Here is a 15,618-nt window from a genome sequence, read left to right as displayed (position 1 = left end):
TGATAGTTCGGCTATCCGGACACCCCCTAGTTCGGAACTCCCTCAGCGTCGCTGCCACCTACCACCATCGTCACCGACGCGTGGTCGCCGACACACTGCAACACCCTGCACAATGTTGTGACCTCGTCTGAGTAACCGCCCGTGCCACCTCATCCCACGCAGAAGGGAGAAGGGGCCCTGCCGTCGCCCAAGTTGGTCAGGCTTCGCCCGATGACGCGATCCGACGGCAGCGAGGAGAAGCAAAGGAGGAGGAGGAGAGAGCTAGGCGCGGCAGCTAGGGTTCCCTCCTACCACTAGAGGGAGCGATGGGAGGGATGTAGTGTTTTCTTAGTACTTCTATCTATACTCATTAGGAGGTAGTTCTCCAACTCACCATGATATTTTTGAAGTAGGGTTTTCACAAATTAGGAGTACTCTTTCCAATATTTGATTGGATGGTTAGGAGGGTGGTTGTCCTCCAGACTATCAGGGATCAAACTTCATGTTTGACATGTGTGTGTCTCATAAAGGTAAGGTGGATTATTCTTTCAGTAGGAGGCGACATTCCCGTTGATAATGAGGTGCCTGTGGTGACTTCATCAATATCACTCATGGACGAGTGGTAGGATGTTTGTGCACGTGCTTATATAGATGAGTGTCTATGCATCAGTGTCAGCATCTATGTATATTCTCAAATAAAAACACCATTTGAGAATAAAGAAGAGAAGAAGGATTAAACAGAGCCTAACGTAAATGCCCAGTTCAGTTGAGTTGAGTTGAGCAAGGGGAAACTACTAGTCGCGGGAGAATGTCAAAGTATTTGACCACATGTTGTGGCCGTGGTCTTTGTTCAGCAGCTACTGATGCGCTAGCCGCGGCGAAGACCAGAATATAAGTTGACGTGGAAAATTCAAACCAATATCTTTTTTTTTGCGGGTGGGGCACACATGATCGAGGGCTATGCGAAGTGAACTCATTCATGGCCGAGCGGCCCGAGAATAAGTGCATGCCGTATTATCCGCTTTAAAAAAAGTGCATGCCGTATTATTTATTTGAATGATAAACTATACGAATACTGTAGGCGGCCCGAGTGATGATGGGTCTGATAAATAGTGGTCGTGTGCCCCAGCGCCAGGACACGATCGATCAGGCTGGTCTCGGTCCAAGTCCACCGCGGTGCAGATTCGTCACCATGCTATGTGGCTGCAACACCACAGACCACACATATATTGTGGGTGCAATAAATTCCCTGATGGCAAGGTAACCCAGCCGCTACTACTCCTATATAGTTGGTCAGATTCAGATAGACAGGCGAGTGGCACACTTGCCATCCAACAGGAATGACATGCGACAGGATCACCCATCCATTCATTCCATTCCATCCTTTTAAAAAAAATCCGAAAATAAAGTTGGATGACACTCGACCGTTAATGAGATGAGGCGCACGCTACAGGGGAGACGCACGCGTGCGTCATGTGTGATGTCACACGCATTCCCGAGGGAGTGAGATCATCTCGCGTGTGGAGAGCGATGCTGTAAAAGGGGAAGAGAAGAGGCCGCCCACGCGAATGAAGCGCGTGAAAGGTAAGAAAATATATATACTCTACTCTGCTACTGCCTTTTATTATGTGAAATGAACACATGCCTGATAGCTACGCCGGGAAGATCCAAAGTAGAAAAGACAGCGTAGCTGCGTATACGTGATACCGTGACACGTTGCGCTATCATCATGCAGTGTCACTCGTGCCAACCACCTCTCTACTTGCTCGCGCGACACTTGCAATATAGAATGCCAGAGGGAATATGCGGAATGTAAGGAAGCCGCCAAAAAAAAAAGAATACCCTAGTCGGCAGCCAATGTGAAAATAGCTCATGCCAATATACCAATGTTGATAGTGATTCTATGATGCAAAGTATCTGGAGAGTTGAAATATTTGCCATGGGTTTGGTTTGATTGCCTTGTCATCATGACGTCATCAAAAGCAGCGACTTGACAAATGTCAAATGCTGCCTGCCCATTAGGACAGCCTCAAGAGTTCCGTGTCCACAAGCCAGATACTCTGCATGCATGCAGTTCCTACTTGGCAAGAGATGATAGGCAAGTGAGAGGCCTTGGGCCGAGTGTGTCACTACTTGAGTTGTTTGGTAAAGGTTTCACTCACAAAATAGTACAGACTGAACAGAAATATATGTATGATACGACAACACAATGTGCGCGAATCTGTATTTTACTTGGAGTTGTAACATATAATGAAGCTCTGATTGTCACGGGTAAAAACTGATGAGCACTTCATGTGTGCGTCATCACCTAGATCCAGTTATGTAATATATGCATCCCCTGTTTGCACTTCATCTATATCAAGTTGCGTTTTCTACAGAGTTAACTCATTGCTGGAGTAATCTACTAGTACTAGATACTGGTTAATGCCTATTGTCTTGTAACCTATATCTAAGACTGCGGGGGGTGGCCATCCATATGAAAGCAGAAAGCCTAATGTCACCTGGCTGCCATCCCAGTCAAGCCTGTGTTAGAGACTTCCCCACTGATGAGGAACCAAGCCAGCAATCTAGACAGGAAACACGTTCCAACAATATGAGATTGCACTGGCCATGCATCAGAAGTATCTGGGTGTGCAGTCTCTTGAGGAAAAAGATTCATCAGATGTGATGTTACTCGGCTATTGATCCGCAGTGTTGAATATCTCTTCAGATTCCATTGGAGATGACCAGTAACGGAGTAGGGCTTCGACTGTCAATCGTCGTGTGGTACTCAACATTGAGATGAAGAACCGGCAGCCATCAATCTTATACTCCTCCAGAGGATTTCTGTGCCCAAAGCTCCGGACATTCACCTAGTAAAAAGTTATAAAATCTGAGTCAATGACAGAAAAGTGGTGATCAAGGAGTCTAAAGGGAAATATTGAAATTACCGCAGAACTAAGCTTGTTCATGTTAACTAAATGGTCCTTCCACAACATATCAAGTGTCTTCAGGAGTGCTTCCCTCTTCAATTCAACAGAGTTGCATGATTACATAAGAATATGTGTTGACATGAGAAAAAGATAAAATGGTCATGACGAAACATATAACTTGTCAGGTAATGCCAAAGTTACATCCATTATGCATTCCCATGACGCCACAATCAAGATCCTTTATTTGTAACTATAATTGATGCTAGTTGGTACTCCCTCCGTCCCATAATGCAAGACGTTTTTGCAAGCTAACATAGTTTGCAAAAACGTCTTACATTATGGGACGGAGAGAGTAAATAATATGGTTTCACAAACAGAACTTTCACGTGATAAAAATGAATGGGAACTTGAAATAAGAACAGAGTAAATGCTATGCAGATTGCAACATCACTAGCAAAGTACCCAAGAAAGAATATGACCTTGACCTCCACAAAGAACACATAGGTCTCAGTGGGGCTTTATCCCCTGACAAGACCACATAAACATATTCGTAAGAGAAGCAAACCTCTATTCCCCTGATGTACGCATCATGATAACGGGACTCTTGCAGCACTTACAGGTAGGTAGCTATTAGAAAATCCCCAAAATATTTCCGAAGAAGATTGACAATGTTTGTATATCTCCCTTTCCTGGATTTTTATCACATAGATGAAGTATAGAGAAACAATGAATACCTGAGGGTGAATGTGTAACACCATGTTGAAGAAAAACATATACGGGATTACATCACAACTTACTTTGATGTATCATCACCACACATGGCAAACCATCGCATTGCTGAAGATGTTCTCTTACGAATTCCCCTGAATGAATTAGGTGGCACTGGCATGTTTGGGAGAACAAAATTATCGACCTCCACAGAGCCATATCTAAGTATTTGCTCAAGTGATGATTGTAGGTCTTCCTCTTGGGTCTCCTTGAATGTTTCTGCAGAGTATCTCAAAGTCAGAAGAGTTAACTGCATAAGAACATGAATTCACTATATAGTTAGGCTTATTACCTGTCAGCAAATTTCCGCCTAGACTGGCAAACTCATCCAAAAGCTTTGCCAAATCCCACGTCTTAGGTGGCTGAAAATGAAATGTAATCAGAACAGCTGACATATAGCACACCAAAAGGAAATTCTAAAAATGATATATAAAAATCAGGGCAAGATAAAGTACCTTCTGGGGATCAACATTTCCCAGAATAATTTCATCAACTACAGCTTGCATGTACCTAGTAGCATTTCAACTGAAGTCATGTAATTGGTGGGGTAAAAACTTTCAGAGATAAATGATTTAAGTTTAAAAACTGAATCATTTTGTATAAAGAGGAATAGATAGCTGGATAGTGATGATGATAAAGTAAAAGATGAACATTCTGAACAAGATCAATATAAGATTTTAGCATCAGATGGAAGGGGTGTCCTAGGAAACGCAAACTGAACTGACGAACAAGGAAAAGTGATTTTAATTGAGACAAAAGCGAGCATGCAATCAAAGAAATTATGACCTATCAGGGCAGTGCTCGAGCATCAATGCATCTCATGTTCACAGGAGCACAAGACATGATAAATAAATCCTGAACTCCTAAAAACTCACAATTAAATATCAGCATATCATCTACTACCTCCGTCCGATAATATAAGAACGTTTTTGACACTATTATGGGACGGAGGGAGTACTACTTAATAATATGCTTCTGACAAGTTACCCTGAATCCGCATAAGCAATAATGTATTATTTCTACTCTTAAGATATTATATAAAATAATGTTGTATCTTATAATATGTTCGTTACCTCTCATTTGAATTTTTTTATTAAATAAATTTCAAATTAAGGATGCCAAACTTACTGGAAAATTTGTTCACTGCAGCTTTCAGAGTCACCTGATAATATCACCTGCCTAAGGCTATAGATGTGCTTTCTTTGGACCTATCAAATATGAATGATACTCCATGAACAAGGGAATTCAAGAAATGGAGAAATTACATTAACCAATTCAGTATTTAAACCCTGACGTGTATGAAATTGAGCTGCGGCACTAAGAACTAAGAACAATAAAAACAGTAACCTTTTCATTTAGATACAAACATCATGGTTTAAATGAATCAAAGGGCCTTAATATCAACAGTATTCTGCGGTGACCAGTAAAACTTTATAAAGAACAAAACCAAAAAATAGCTGGAATTTAGCATAACGATCAGGGAATGAAACAACAGTATAGAAGTATAGCAACTGAGAGAAATTATATACCTCCAAGACTTCATCAAACTCAACAAGGTTTTTCCTTATGCCAAAATAATACTTCTCTGCATTGATTTGAAGGCCTAGAAGCTGCATTTTGAGAAGTAATGCATGTAAACAAGAGTACAAGACAATACACTGTGATCCCAAAACAAAAGGTATCAATGTTAGCATATCAACAAATGTAATCTGACCTGTTTTACAACAGCATTGCTCTCGATCGCTATGTCTTCGCCATCTGTTATCCTTGATATTAGTCTCACGGCCCATTCTGTGTCCAAATTAAACTTCCGGAACATTTCATCTTGTAAGCTAGTTGACCAAAGTTAGAGACACATAGATTTGTCAAGTAAAAGGATCATCAGATGCTACAATAGCTACAATAGTTTAGTGTTACACAAGTGTTTTTTGTTCAGGAACAGACATACCTCACCATAAACCGCGTGGAACCAGGATCACCTTGCCTGCCAGCTCTACCACGTAACTGCGGAAAAAAACTTGCAGATTTTATGCAACTGTGGCAGTACAAATTTCATCACACAGAACTATATTCTCAGCAAGTTTTTATTCAAAGAATTGACAAAATCCACCAATTCAACAAGACAGACAACATATTGCATCAAAAGCACAAAGTTTGCATCTGATGCTTTTGAAGAACTCTGGCAGCCATGAAAGAGATAGAAACAGCACACAAATAAAATGAAAATTGATTTATTTACAGTAAGATGTACGTAATTAACAGAACGGAATAAGACAGAACTTAATAGATTCTGTTTGTAATTTAATGCCAGTTGATTCTACGTTTATGTGCCCACGTTAAGCAGCTTATTGAAATTATTTTCCCCCCAAAGATAGTCATGGTAGCTAAAACTTATTTAGTTTCAAATCACATCTGACAAACAAGCCTAAGCATCATGCCTAACTGAGTGTACCCTGAAGCATCAAGAGTGTTTTACTTGGTTATCAATTCGGCGCGACTCATGCAAAGAAGTTCCTATTACATGAAGCCCACCTAATGTCTTCACCTCAGCACCCTCGTCAAAACAATGAATTTCGCAATCCTTTAAGACAGTCGCATAAGCAAGTGCTATTGCATCACAAAGAGGGTACATCTCAGTCACTTCAGCCACGCGCTCTTGTAGTTTTTCCAACCCAATTGTATTACTCATTTCAATTGACTCCATAATAGTGGATTTCACCTTCTGAAAAGACCATTCATTGCTCTCACTTTTGTGAACATATTTTGCTACAAGAATACATGGGGGAGTGAGCCACGCAATAAAAAAACCTTGTTACAGGTTATAGAACATACAACCACTGATAGTCCAACACTTTATTACTAACCCATGATTGCAGCTTTGGCAAGCAGAGCTAGTGACGATGGCCCGAGTTTTATCTTGGAAAGACCCTGCCAAAAAACGAAAGGTGACAGTGAGAAACACCTTTGGAGTCTTAGGACGGCTAAAAACTCACAGAAATAATCACCTTGTGGGATGTGGACTCCCCCTCAGTTTCGACATCTGGGGTGTCGTGCGACAGAAATGGAAGTACATTGTCTTCTACAATTTCTTTTGCAAGCATCTACCAAGAACAGAAAAGTGAACTGATCAGGCCCTGGAGAGAAAAGTCTCTACTGGCTTTCTGCTTTCACATATATATACACGAAGACAGCTAACAAGAGATGAAATTAAATACCCAAAAAAAGGAGAAGAGATTAAATACTAACCTTAGGGTTGCCACCTAAAATGATGTCTGTCCCTCTGCCTGCCATGTTCGTTGAAATTGTAATTGCATGTTTCCTTCCAGCCTGTGCAATTATCTCAGCTTCTCTAGCAGCATACTGCCGAGAACGATTCGATTAGCTCCAAACATGGAAGAATAAGTTAAACTAAATCAGGAGTTTACATACCTTTGGTCTTGCATTAAGTACATTGTGAGGAATATTACGAGACTTAAGAAGATCCGACAGGTATTCTGAACTCTCAACACTGGAATGGGTATATATGCCATTAATTCCAAATGCCACAAACGTACCACATGCAGAAATTAAATTACTGTAAAATCAAGTGTCCATGCCCATGAACATTGAATGGTACCAACGGGCGAGGTAATTATAGCAACAGCCCCCATAAGATTTAGACAGATTTTCTTCCCAGACAAGTAATATGATTTCATGAATATTTTGGTTCCTATGATAAAGATTCATTGATTGGTATCCTATCCACTCCCTCTGCAAAATGTAGGGCCATATGTTGACTGATCAATTTTGAACTTTGACCGTAAATTCTGTACACTATTTTATTGATAGCTACAGAATCACAATCACAAGAAAGTGTTTTTTTCTAATGTGAATCCAATGTTATCAAGTTTATATAACATACCTCATGCATTGTTGGCTTAATTGTTAGTCAAAGCATGGATTGGATAGTTAAAATGCACCCTACATTCTGTAACAAAGGGAGTACAGTTTAGATAGGTTATTATTGCGATTGACTATATCTATATTGTTACGTGCCCACTTCATAAGGAGAGCATCATTACCATTACTAAGCAAGCAAAAAATAAACCCAAGTTCCTGAGATAAAAGATTATTTCTTCCTGCCCCTGTGGTGCTCCCAGCCTACTTGATCCAAGGACACCTCAATCAGGCCCGGTCCATACCCAAGCAGACAATTATACAATGAGTCAATGACTTTTGCTGCGAAAGTTGCTAGCTTTGATAAAGGCCGACAATGTCAACATAATGGCCGACTGACAACACAATGGCGGCATGCAGGAAACTTTGGGGGAAATGGCGTCAGCATAAAGCGACACAAGCAAAGCATTACGCTTTGCCGTCAGGCCCACAGGCACTTCAGCAGAAACCTCTGTTTTCAACATCGCTGCTCCCAGTGCCAACTATGCTACTGGCATCTCTCCACTGTTAGAGCAACTCCAATAGCTCCTGTAAAAAACTTCCCGTAAAAGTCATTTTATGTGGTGACCCATGAAATCTAGGGAAGTTGTCTAACACCAACTTTTCTCAGTTCCTGTAGAATTTCTTCCCCTAAAATATTTTTTCCTGTTTCCCATTAAACAGAGCTGGGCCCCGCATGTCAGTGACACGGCGATTGGGGGCGTGGCGACAGCGGCCGGAGCGGTGCGGGACATGGGAGGCGCGGCAGCGGCGGGGTCGGCCGAACATGGAGACATCGGCTGCTGGTCGGGCAGGAGCGGATACGGCGTTTGCCGCGGTGGTTGTGGCCTGAACGGCAAGCTGGTGGCGGAGGAGGAGAGGGGCGACGGTGGTCGGTCACGGTGGAGAAGGGCGGCAATCAGCGGTGCTGACGGGCGCGGGCGCGGAGGACAAGCTGTGCGCGGAGGCGGTGGGGTCCAGCGACTGGATAGGAGCCGGCGGTGGTGCGCCGATGACGGAGGTGATGGCCGGCGCCCGCGGCGGCGTTCCGGTGCAGCGGCGCGGTGACAGCCCGGCGTTCCACTCGTGAAGTTTCAGGCAGTTTCCTGCCCGCCAAAATTATACAGGAAGGTCATCTTCCCATAAACGTGAGGGAAGTTGGGGGCAATTATACGGGATCCCATAAAAAAATCGAGTTTAAGGGAGCTGTTGGAGGCCTTTTTTTGCCTCAACTTCTCGTAAACGGTAGTTTTTTTAAGGATACGGAGCTATTGGAGTTGCTCTTAGTCTGTACCTGTGCAGCTTCTCCTCATTCTATGATACCAGCAACATGGACGCGCTCAGATTGATCGAAGAGGACGGGGTGCTGGAATGATGTGTTCACGAGGAGTGGTTATCTGTAAGAGAGTTGCAAAAACTGAAATTCCTCTCAAGATTACGGGCGTGTGAATCTGTTTGCATGGTGTGGTAAGCGCACGGGAGGGGGAAAGCGAGCCCATGCAGGGATGTTTGCATGCCTGACTCTGCTAATAAACACAACGGGGAGACCTAGTTGCAGCCCGACTCGTGAGAAGATTACGGGTGTTCGCTGCGTGCTATTAGTTCTCAAATGAATGAGCGATTTACCGGGGGCAAAAGTGTCCGACTATCGGCAAATTTGCTAAGTGCGAGGCTGCCTTGGACCTTGTTCTTTGCACAGAAAATGTCACGCCCTCCTTCTGGGAATAGAGGGAGCATTATGTTTGGTAATATGCAATGCAGTGCAAACTAGATTTCTTCTAGGTTGCAAGGAAAATATACCTGGTAGTTCCAACCAAAACAGGACGGCCCAATTGAAACATATACTCTACCTCTTCCCGGACATATTGCCATTTGCCCCTTAAAGTCTACAAAACGTAATAGTAGACATCAAATGTTTTGTCATCATAAACAAAGGAAAATACTGGGTATGATCTCACTTCTCAGCAGCCTTACCGCAAAAGCTTGGATAGGTAAGCCCACCCGTATATTTGGCAGATTCGTGGGCACCTCAATGACTGGCATCTTAAACATCTTCAGAAATTCCTTTTCCTGCAGAACCAGTATATGATCATATTAGCGGAGCATAAATAATATGAACATAGAAACTATCCAGGAAGTGGTCAAGTAGATATCGTACCTCTGTCTTAGCAGTACCTGTCATCCCGGAAAGCTTAGGATAAAGCTTAACCAGAGACTGATACGTAATCTGAGCCACAATTACTGAGTCTGCCTGATGAATTGCAATTAGCATTGCATACAAGAAACTATCAAACACTTTCACAAACAATGACAAGGCTAATAAAAGAAAATTTATATTAGTTCATAAGTACAAATTGGCAATGGATAAATCAATGATTGCCTGGATTTTGAGGCCTTCTTTTGCTTCTACTGCTTGATGAATACCATCAGACCACCTCCTTTTGGGTTCGACTCGACCAGTAAGCTGGAGAAAAAAGTTAGGAATATAGTTTCAGAACAAAGTCTTCCTAAATATGCCAATGTGCAATTGTAATGGACTAATAGGCAGTGTCAAATATAGGATCATGAAGATCTTTTGCATGAGATAGAGCATGGTAGAGGCGATAAAAACAGTGGTACTTTTCTCAGGTTACTAAATTGAAATGGTGCAGCCCAGCAGGATCAGAATGATAAAAAGAATGGACCTTAGTCAGGTAGAAAAATGATATATTAAACAGGAGAAAAATTGAGTACATCGTATTTCAGCTTCATGTGACCATGGTAATAGCCTTACATAGTTTACCCCAAAACAGAATAGCATGCACTGGATCCATTTAATAGCTAGTGGACTGAAGCCAAGTAAGGCATGCCATATGTTTCGATGTTCTATCTAGTTTCAAGGATTGCATGATCCACTGAGCTTGTGGACTGAAGCCAAGAAGAGGACTACCATATGTTCCTATGTTCTATCAGGTTTTCAAGGAGTCAGTAGGTGGGGTGGGGTTAGTAATCAAGGATTATGATTGACTAGTGCACCGACAGAAGATATGTAATATCATCAGAAGATATGTTGTAGCAAAAACAAACTGCTGTGAAGCTGAACATAAGCTTACTTGTATAATTATCAACAGAAAAAAGGTTTTGGATCTCAAATAAAACATGGAATGTCCGTCTCAGTCCACTATTTAAAAAGAAATGAACTAAGTCACCCTATATAAGTTCAAAAAAAAAGTCACCCTATATGGCAAATAAGCAATTTTGAAATTGATATAGTACCTCATTAATTATGAGAGCTTTTCCATTCCTAACAATGTACTGTACATCCCTGCGGTAGAACTCTTTGGCCTTCAATGCATTTGTCACAAATCTGAAGCACTCGACAAGTTTAGGGTCAGAGTCATGTCGCATGTCCAAGTTGCTAGTAAGTTGGTCGCACCTCACATGCGGTTGCATAATTTAACACTAATTCTAAACAACCATTTGAATATACAGTGAAAGGGGGGAAGAACGTGCACAAGTGACAAGCAACCAAATGGAAAGACTACCATGGAAGAACTGTGTTGTTTCTGGGTTGCTGATAGGCAAAAAAAATATTGAGGGAAAAGATTGCATTTATATTAAAATATCATCACGGTCATTACAATCAGATAGCACCAGCAGCGCCAAATCCCGTGGTAGTTGGCCCATATAGACAGTCCCTCCTACCACTGATCTGGGTTTGCTTGGCTAATTCATGGGCACAGTTGTTGCCATCTCTCCCGTGGCAATTTTAATACTTGAACAGAACTGTATATTAAATGTTGAGTTGACTGTCAATAAATCCATAGAGCAGAATAGCTACACTGAACAGAAAGCTACAAAAGAAATAAACAGTGATGGCACCTTGCAGACAAAAGCTAGAAAAGAACTAGACAGTGATGGCACCTTGCCCACGGATCATTCTCATCCCACAGATCATTGGTCCCAAGAATCGTCTCAGCATAAGTAACTCCATCCTCTGTTAGATCTATATTATTGCCCTTCAGTTCTACAGTATAATGCTGCAGAAATAAATCAAAATAATGATTATAAGTGGGAAATATTAGTAAACCATGACCATTGTAACTTTAATTCAAGCAACATGAAAATACTCACAGCACCCTCTATGAGAAGATCTGCAACTTTAGCAGCAACTGGATACCGTGCTGCTTCTCTATTATCCTAATATGGGATAGAAAAGGCTGGTGAACATCTTGCATTTTGACAGGCCAGGCATAGGAGGAACAGGGTTAGCAAGAAAAATAGCGAGGAAAACCTCTCCACTTATTAACAATGGGTTTCTTCCTTCATCTATAAGCACTGAGTCCACTTCATCCACGATAGAAAAATGGAATGGTCTTGGCCTACCAAATTGTGTATTACACAGAAAATTAACAAATAAACAAATCATAGCTCTGAAAAAGTGAGAGGGAACAGCCTCGAATGTACCATCTCATGACTAACTGTTCTTTCTTACGTGACAAGTTGTCACGAAGATAATCAAATCCAAGCTCCTGTAGGTTATGAGCAGTCTTTGAGAACCTATATATATTGGGATATCACCATAAAGTACTACATAACCAAGATAAGCAAGTAATGGGTTCATTAACAAGTATGGCCGCAGCTCACAGGCAGATTCTCGTAGAAGATTCAAAGACAACTTATTTTATTATTACTTTTAATCTGAAATGAAGACAACTTTAACATATAATACCAAGTTGCAAGAAGAAGAAAGGTCCTCAGATGAATAGCCACTATAGAACTATCTAAAAGTTGTTGTTCTACTGAGCATCTTACCGAGTTATTAGTGTATGTAATGTCACACATATAGTTGGCTCTCCTCTCATCAGACTTCATACCTGCCTATGCATATGCCACAGATGAAAGAGTGAAAGAAGGTTAAATGTTTGCCTCCGATCATACGTTTATATAAAAATACTGTAACAGCGCAGAAATTGACTGGTTCCAAGCTAGAACGATAAGGGAGTCTAGAAAGTATGACAACAGCATTATGTAGAAGTATACCTGAATTAGACCGACAGTTAGGCCAAGAAAACGATGAACGCGGCCCATCCATTCAGCATCTCGCTGTGCCAAATAATCGTTTACAGTCACCACTGAAAAAGGATTACAGTGCTTATAAATGTAAAGAAGTGGGACCTAGGACATGGATGCCTGTTTAGGGTTTAACAATGGAAATGTGGAAAGTGGATCAAATCAATGTATAATATCAACAAACCAACCTTGAATAAACATCTTTGTTTGGATCAACAAACACAGGCGAGAGTTATAATCCGAGTAAAAAAAATATCTTATATATACTCATGCATAAATTATTTAATAGTATGATTTTAGCAAACTACGGTGGGGGAATATGGTGGTATTTAAGAACAAAAGAACGAGCGTGTGCATTGCGCTCATCCATGCACAATGCCATGATAGACTAAATGGTACAGTTTAAGTCAGAACTTTTGATTGGCAAAACGCAAATAATCTAAATGCATACAGTACCATGAACTCCATCCCCAGTCAGTGCATTGAGATAAGCTGCCAAGGTCGACACGAGTGTCTTCCCCTCGCCAGTCTTCATCTCCGCAATGCACCCATCGTGGAGCACAGCGCCACCAATAATCTAACACAAAAACATCAATCAAAGAAGCTCAATCACCCCCAAACAAACTCGTGCATTACCTGAACATCCTAACAGAGCAAAGCTGGTATACCTGAACATCGAAGTGCCGCATGCCGAGCGTCCTCCTTGCCGCCTCCCTCACCACAGAAAACGCCTCTGGACAGAAGCAAACACACACCAACGCATCTCAGACGACAGCTCGAAGGGAACGCTGCAATGCAACACTAACAGTAACAGGAACAGCACGGGGACCAACCTGCCTGAACGTCGGCGAGCGTCTCCCCGCGGCCCAGGCGCGCGCGGAACTCCTCCGTCTTCCCCTTCAGCTGCGGGAACACATAAATCCATCATCCGCACAACAAAAAGCCATTAGGAATCAGGAACCGTGGGTGGGGTGTTCCACGCGGCACGCCACCTGTTCGTCGGAAAGCCTCCGAAGAGGCGGCTCGAGTGCGTTGACGGCGGAGACGAGGCGGTAGTAGTCGCCCACCACCCAGGCGTTGAGGCTGCATAGGTCCCTCCATGAACCGGCCTTGGCCGCACCGGCGGTGGTGGTGAGTGAAGCCGAAGGGGACGGGGATGTGGCAGCGGAGCAGAACAAGGGACGAGGCTTCCTCCAATTGCTCTTGCGCTTTGCTCGGGGAGTAGCTGTGGAGTTGGGGGAGAGGCGGGGCGCGGGGGCGGGGAGGAGATGGAAGGAGGGAGGGGAGGAGAGGGAGGCGGCCATGGAAAGCGTCGAAGCGAGAGACGAGCAAGAGTGCAGGGAAGAGAGGAGGGCTTACATGTGGTCCCACGAGCTACAGTATTTTGGTGTCTAATAAAAGGGGGCCCACCGTCTCTCATTAATTATACCCGTCCGATCAAGCAAATCCAACGGTTAAGAGCCAGGCTTTCCTTTTTTTTCTATATTATACACTCTCGGGTTTTCTTTTAAACACGATACGGACGCAAGCGAGTTGTGGAGTTGGGGAAGAGCCAGGGCGCGGGGGCGGAGAGAAGAAGGGAGGCGGGAGGGGAGGGGGAGAGGGAGGCGGCCATGGAAAGCGAGAGACGAGGAAGAGTGCAGGAAAGGGAGGATGGCTTACATTTGGTCCCACGGGCTACAGTATTGGTGTCCAGCAAGGGGGCCCACACCGTCTCACATTAATAATACTCGTCTGATCAAGCAAATCCAACGGTTCCACAGCCAGGCTTTCTCCCTTTTCTATAACAAAAGAGCATGTCTTTCCATATATCAGAGGGCAGCGCTAGGCGTCAACCGGCTGTAGTAAGCCAAAAATCAAACCAGCTTGCAGCATGGTCGCACCTCATAGCATCGGCGGATGTCGCGAACACCTGCTCGGATCAATGAAGGATGTTGTGACCACCCCTTGAACCGTCGGGCGTGGCTTGCAACGTTGCATGCTTTGTGGTTGCAGCACCAGCCGTGATTTTCACTGGCACGCAAAGGTCATGCGGTTGCAACACCGATGAGCAAGAGACACCATGCTACATCGATCGCCACCTCCTTGCAACAACAGTGGTTGTTGTTGCCACCAAACCTTGTAACACTAACCACGGGTTGTAGTGCGTCACACGAAGTCCAGGCAAGGGATTGGATGGTGCATGCGCTCATGTGGCCTTGCGGCGCTAGAACTATTGGAAATAGGGACATCATCCTTGAAGCACCAGGTGACCGCCCCTGCCCCTTACAGCAGGCGAGCCCGACCTTTGCAGCGCCACTAATCACGCTGGCGGCAGAACACGTCGAGCGAGTGGTGGTGGCTCCTCTTGTAGCATCGGTGTGCCCCAGGCGGTCGGAGCTTGCAGCATCACTACGGTCAGGTGACCCGCTTGCAACATTGTCTCCAGTTGCATCAATGGTGTGGCTAGACAACATCGTCGCTAGCATCTCCACGACTCTCTGTGCACGCCAACTATCATGCTTAGCGAGGTATAAGGCGATAAGGAGAGAGATGGGACGAGCCGAAGTGCACTAGTGCAGAACCGGGCTATAGCCCCGGTTCGTAAGGGTTTTTAGTGCCGGTTCTGTAACCGGCACTAAAGGGTGGGGACTAAAGGTCCCCCCCCTTTAGTACCGGTTCGGCTTGAACCGCAGCTAAAGGGCCACCACATGGCACGAGCCAGGACCGGGTGTGGGGACAGCTTTAGTACTGTTTGGTGTTATCAACCGGTACTAAAAAGTTTGGGGGGTTTTGGTTTTATTATTTATTTATTTTTTAATTTTATGTTTTTCATTTAATTCTTTTTCGTTTGCTGGTATTTTATGATACTACATATTGTACACGTTATGCATATATATACAAATAGAATTTCTCGTAGAACCGATAATATATCATCGAATGTCTCACAACCGCACCATTATTCACACATACACATGCATATATATATATATTCACACACACATGTGTGTAT

The 15,618-nt window shown here is 43.4% G+C and overlaps 1 protein-coding gene across 2 annotated transcripts; it reads right to left on the bottom strand.

The window, feature by feature from the left end:
• Positions 1 to 2,169: 2,169 nt before the first annotated feature.
• Positions 2,170 to 13,976, bottom strand: LOC119295297 (protein translocase subunit SECA2, chloroplastic-like). 2 transcript variants are annotated; one of them, XM_037573695.1, is made up of 30 exons: positions 13,619 to 13,976; positions 13,460 to 13,529; positions 13,295 to 13,359; positions 13,083 to 13,203; positions 12,597 to 12,688; positions 12,369 to 12,434; positions 12,021 to 12,085; positions 11,848 to 11,935; positions 11,688 to 11,753; positions 11,478 to 11,593; positions 10,830 to 10,920; positions 9,955 to 10,038; positions 9,733 to 9,825; positions 9,549 to 9,644; positions 9,375 to 9,460; positions 7,089 to 7,167; positions 6,906 to 7,019; positions 6,665 to 6,760; positions 6,524 to 6,587; positions 6,136 to 6,425; positions 5,608 to 5,663; positions 5,374 to 5,491; positions 5,189 to 5,269; positions 4,788 to 4,867; positions 4,115 to 4,169; positions 3,952 to 4,021; positions 3,689 to 3,878; positions 3,457 to 3,580; positions 2,910 to 2,984; positions 2,170 to 2,831 (listed from the first exon to the last, which is right to left on the bottom strand). In XM_037573695.1, exons 1-28 carry the CDS (start codon positions 13,928 to 13,930, stop codon positions 3,505 to 3,507), a joined length of 2,880 nt encoding a protein of 959 aa, XP_037429592.1. In that variant the 5' UTR covers positions 13,931 to 13,976; the 3' UTR covers positions 2,170 to 2,831; positions 2,910 to 2,984; positions 3,457 to 3,504. The 2 variants fall into 2 exon arrangements, with proteins under 2 accessions (XP_037429592.1, XP_037429591.1); XM_037573694.1 differs by having other exon boundaries at positions 3,509 to 3,580.
• Positions 13,977 to 15,618: the final 1,642 nt, after the last annotated feature.

Source organism: Triticum dicoccoides, chromosome 4B (genome assembly GCF_002162155.2).
Source record: "Triticum dicoccoides isolate Atlit2015 ecotype Zavitan chromosome 4B, WEW_v2.0, whole genome shotgun sequence".
Lineage (NCBI taxonomy): Eukaryota > Viridiplantae > Streptophyta > Magnoliopsida > Poales > Poaceae > Triticum > Triticum dicoccoides.
This window is presented reverse-complemented; position numbering and strand designations above follow the sequence as displayed.